Source organism: Hakea prostrata, chromosome 8 (assembly GCF_041222555.1).
Source record: "Hakea prostrata isolate BN-2017 chromosome 8, UWA_Hpros_2, whole genome shotgun sequence".
NCBI classification, from domain to species: domain Eukaryota; kingdom Viridiplantae; phylum Streptophyta; class Magnoliopsida; order Proteales; family Proteaceae; genus Hakea; species Hakea prostrata.
Window position 1 is genome coordinate 3,453,341 of NC_142607.1, and position 5,123 is coordinate 3,458,463.

At 38.8% G+C, this 5,123-nt stretch overlaps 1 protein-coding gene across 1 annotated transcript; it reads right to left on the reverse strand.

Moving 5' to 3' along the window:
• Nucleotides 1-576: 576 nt before the first annotated feature.
• On the reverse strand, nucleotides 577-2,541 carry LOC149006323 (chlorophyll a-b binding protein, chloroplastic-like). Its single transcript, XM_089165536.1, has 5 exons — nucleotides 2,418-2,541; nucleotides 2,121-2,306; nucleotides 1,977-2,014; nucleotides 1,293-1,804; nucleotides 577-1,184 (listed from the first exon to the last, which is right to left on the reverse strand). Exons 1-5 carry the CDS (start codon nucleotides 2,468-2,470, stop codon nucleotides 1,167-1,169), a joined length of 807 nt encoding a protein of 268 aa, XP_089021662.1. The 5' UTR covers nucleotides 2,471-2,541; the 3' UTR covers nucleotides 577-1,166.
• Nucleotides 2,542-5,123: the final 2,582 nt, after the last annotated feature.

The following is a 5,123-nucleotide window of genomic DNA, read 5'->3' on the forward strand; positions in this document are numbered from 1 at the left end:
TAAGAGTTTGTATAGGAGTTAAATTAGAGTTTGCATTCATGTAAAATTATATTCCTTGTAATAGTCTACTTTCCACTTAATTATAAATAGAGGGGCTTGAGATCATGGATCAATAAGCCATTCTACCAATTTCATATTTCTCAACATTATGTCATTGAGTGTTTCCTGGGTTACAAAAAGTTGCTGCATTCTTCAAAACTACACTGTACTTAGATTCGACATGAAACACTGGTGTAAATCTTACTGCATGTATGGAGTTAGGGGATCGTTTACCAAAGAAAAAAAGTATGGAGTTAGGGGATCTGGTCCAGTGTAGATCTTACTGCATGTATTCGACATTCCTTTTTTTTTTTTTGGCTGTACTCTGCTGTGGAGAGCTATTTCTGCAACCATTTGGGATCCTGGACTCTGTGTTTTAGCTACTCAATCAACAGATTATCTTCTTGGATCAGTCAGCCAAAATTTGTTTCTTCTATCTTGATGCATATGTTAAATATAGCTCTATGTACACCACAGCTGGGGCAATAGCATTGCTTCCTCCCCTTCCCCTACCCCCCCCCCCCTTCCTCTTAAAAAGAAAAAGAAATTCTCTTCTTCTTCATTGATTGCTGGTTCCATATTCTGATCCTGTGACAAAAAAACAAATTCAGATTGTGTTCCCTGATTCCTGGTTCCATAGTCTGTTAAACAATCCTTTTCTCATTTTTGTTATAATCAGTTTGGCTGATGAGGAATTAAAGGAAAAAAAAAGCAAAAATTTCATACTTAAAGTTTAACCTTATAAAAAAAAATGAAAATCTCACTTCCTTTCCTTTTAATTTCGTTTGCATCCGAATGAAGCCTTGGGAGAAAGAATTTTAGCTGACCATATGTTCCCCCACCTAAGCACAAGGGCCTGAAACACTATTACCTTTGCATGAAATTGAAGGATTTCTTTTCATTTTTACCTAGTGGTTATTTTGACTACTGAGCCTGTATTTACCTTTCATTGAATTGTATTTACCTTCAAAGGGAATCAAGTTTCTTTGTAAGATATTTGTACATCACATGATCATCCTATCAGAGACATGAACAGATGGTAATCACCTTTCCTATTCCCACCACTGCATAAATTGTACATAGATATTCAATTTCTTCCCTTTAGAATCAGTCTTCCTGTGCTTGCTTCATTTGGGAGTGAAAGCCTGAAAAAAAGATAAAAAATAAAAAAAAAAAAAAACAGAGTTAATTCAAAGCAATTGACTTGCGTGGCAAGTCAATATAACTTGAGTGGATTTGCTGGATGTACTCACCCCAAAAATGGTGGCATGGCCAGGATCAGCAAGATGGGCAAAGAGGTTGTCAATAGGTCCAGTTCCTGTGTAGATATGTTGGAACCAAGCACCCATGACTGCCAACATGGCTAACCTCCCATTCTTTATCTCCTTCGTCCTCAACTCCTTTATCTTTTCTGGTGAGCCACTTCCCCAACCAAGAGGGTCGAACCAGAGCCCACCTGGATAGCCAACCTCGGTGCCAGTGAGTTTGTATCCAAAGATTGGGTCTGTGTTTACACATCCAGGCTTGATAATGTCTGCCCATCTTCTGCCTTCAGCCCAACCAATGAAGATGAGCTCGATGATGAAGAGGGTAGTAGTATCTGTAAAGTACTGTTGTTCTCCAGCTGTGTACCATGAAGGAGTGTTCAGGATTCCAATCTTTGTTAGGAGTTCGGGAATGAATATGCCTGCAGCACCTAACATTGCCCATCTGCAATGCACTAGCTCGGCTTGCTGATTCCATCTCAGGCTCTCTGGATCAGATCCTGTAAAGACCCACTATTATAATCAGCACTGACATTTTAAAGATCAATTTTCCTGGAGAGTTCTGAATAACCTTCATGAATATTCTTTTGGTGCCATTGAGATTGTGAAATCATAACTTTGGAGCTTCAATTTTCATCCTAATTTTGAGTGATGGGTTCATATTCCACTTACCAAGACCAAGTGGGTCGAAGCCAAAATCTCCTGGAAGGCTGTCAATGAAATTCAAATTGAACCTGTTACTTTCTCTTCAGCTGAATGAAAGGGAAAAGAAGGTTACAAAGAAAGAGGATCTATGACTCCCACTCTGGAGCTGACCTGCCATCAAGCCATGGAGGAGGGGTGCTGCCTGGGAACCAGAGAGGCCGATCAGGGTCGGCAGCTGCGGCAGAGACATATAGCGCTCGTGTTCCTGCTGGTGCCTTCAACTTATTCTGTCTCAGTTTTCTTCCACTAAGGAAAGATGTCCTTGTTGCTCCCACAAGTATTCCACTCCTCTGAGAACTGATCATAAGAAGAGAGAGATTACCAGCAGCACATGAAATTTCGTATTCTCCAGAAAATCTTCCAAATCAACAATGAATTGGTCATTGATTCACAGTATATCAAACTTACCTAGAAGATGAGATTGCCACAGCTGCGATAGCAGGGGAACAAAGAGATGCCATTTCAAAGCTGGAAAAGCTGTGTTTAATGTCTATGCTTGAGTAACAATATGGAGGGAGAATAGAGAAAACAATGGACCTATGAGAAAGAAACCTTTCGTATTTCTATCTCCATTTTGTTAAGAAGAGACTTATCTGGAAGGATTGGAGGATGGGTGTTCTGTGCTTCTATTGGACGATGCCACTCCAAATGGCCTACAGAATCTAAAGAATCAGCTTCTGTGACTCTAGATTTTTGCTGACCTGTGGTTCTGATTTTTCAATCCTAAGCTAGTGGCTGATAATAGGTGTTGGTGACTTGTTCACCAATCATACCGGCTTACTGAGTTTCTCTGGGTGAATTTATTTTCATTCCATTTACATGGAGAAAAAATTTTTGATGATTAATAATGTAAAGTTCTACCATATGGGTTGAAAAATTTCTTCTCCATGTCTATGGAGGATCCAGACTCGAGGGAAGGTATTTTTGAACATGCCAAGTACAAAACCTATTGGATCTTCAGCAAATCCCAAGAACTTCATCCAGTACATGAGTTAGCACAACTATTGGATAAGCAAGGCCCATGCAGTTTCAAGAAGCTTTGGCCCAGTTAGGATGGGCCCAACAAGTAAGCCCATGATGTTTAATTCTTAAGCGATGCCGGCCCAGTAACTATATAAAGTTCAAATGCAAGATGCCAAGTTAGTTATTTCAAGAACAACGAATCTAAATCCTACGGGTAGAGGTCTATGCTCTCCTCACATTTTTTCACCATACATTACGAGGAAGGTCCACCTCTAGATTCTAACAAAATGAATCAGAGGTGAGACCCCTAGTAGACCCCCTTCCTAATGTATATTAGAGAAGTGTGAGGGAAGCACAGACCTCTACCCTAATAAATAGATCGGAACTCAACAATAACAAACCTTATCCCAACCATATGGATTGGTTATCATGTTTGCATTTTTTAAGTCTCAAAACCTACTTTTCCCTTCCTTTCTTATTCACCTTTTTCAAGTCCAAGTTGTTTCTTGTATGACACTAACTGATTAATCAACGAAACAAATTAAATAATTAACTGCACAATACATGCCTGTAAACAACACTAATCTGTTTTTTTAGTACATATAACCAACCCTAATTACCTTTACAAGACAATGAAAAGCCACATGGTCCACACTAATGCGTTTCTATATATGTGATGGATTAAACTAACCATGTTTTGGTGCAAATTAACAAATTAAAAGCAATCTTTTTCTTCATTCTATGGGTATGATTTAGATGTTTGTGATTGAGTAACAATGATAATTATCCAACCCATGTCCGCGTCTTGTTTGGCTTCAAGTAAAGTAAAACCAGTGGATGTTATTAACAAATAAGTGCATAGCTTTTTCCATGTTTGGCAGAAAATCTAAGTTAACTTGCTTACCAATCCAATAATCTAACACTAATCTTATGGTCGCATGAATAGCCTACAATTTAAATTTTAGAACATGGTTTTGATTTACTTATACACTATGGTCAGATTCCTTATGATTATTTTCCCTCCCTTCCTTTTCTTCGTGCAAGCATGTGCTGGCTAATTAGTATTCTTATTATGTCTTTAACAGAATAATTACATGAACAACGAGACAATAGTTGTTAGTACAATCCCATGTTCTCTCTCAAAAGATGAACAAGAAGATGATGATGATGTAGGGTGACTTAGGTCTCAAGGGTATCTATTATTTCCGGTCCGACCGATGACTCGGTGAAACCGGATAGCCTGAACCAAAACAGCCCTTTATCGAATTGGACCGATGAAAACCAATAGAGAACCCCCAAAAAAAGGAGACCCACAGGGCCTATTGTGGATTTCACCTCTGATTAGTTTTGTCAGAAATTAGAAGCCGGTCCCCGCCTAGCGTCCCTCCTAATGTATGCTTGTGAGGTTTGAGGGGAACACAGACATCTATCTTGACGAGTAGAAGATTCAAACTAGTTCGAAAGACCTCGGGGTACTACTCGTTGGGCCCGCTCGGTATAGATTACTGGCCCAATAAGAGCCCATTAAGTCAAGATATCTGACTTTTTGGTTTGACTTATTATTACCTTGGTTTATGCAACTGAAACTAAACCAAACCGATCCGATTGACAGCAAGAAATTTTAAAATGGAAGAAAAATGTGGGTTGAGGTCGATCATCAATCTCTACCATTCCAACCTGGAAGTTGAAGTCTTTTTCATCTTTTCTCAGTTGCGAAGTCAACAAGAAAAGCTACAAGCCTTTGGCATCATTGACTTGTATGAAATAGAACACTTAATATAAAAAAGAGAAAGAAGAAAATAATGAAAAGGTGAGAGAGGTGGGGGAAGAGAGGAAGACAAAAAAACAATCTTATAAGGTAATATCTCTCTCAACTTAGCTAGCTCATTACTTGAATCTTAAACTAGGGTTTAGGATAGCCGGCCAAAACGTAAGGAAGTCGGCTTGAAATTATCTAATGATGCAAACCTTTGCTTGTTATAATGCCTAATCTTACTCTTCCAAACACCCCCATGAAAGAAGGAATGTGGAATTGGTATGTTTGTCCCCCAAAGCCTTCAATGTCTTTATCATATTGTTTCTTTTGACAACGACGTCTACGACGCGAAATTATTACAAGCAAACTTTATTTTTGGGCTAACATGCTATACT

Bases quoted from the DNA above. Each gene is read 5' to 3' on its own strand.
- LOC149006323 (XM_089165536.1), bottom strand. From the start codon at position 2,470: ATGGCATCTCTTTGTTCCCCTGCTATCGCAGCTGTGGCAATCTCATCT. The intron at 2,307-2,417 runs GTAAGTTTGATA...TCTTATGATCAG, and splicing joins GTGGCAATCTCATCTTCTAG to TTCTCAGAGGAGTGGAATAC. The intron at 1,805-1,976 runs GTAAGTGGAATA...GGGTCTTTACAG, and splicing joins CTTCGACCCACTTGGTCTTG to GATCTGATCCAGAGAGCCTG.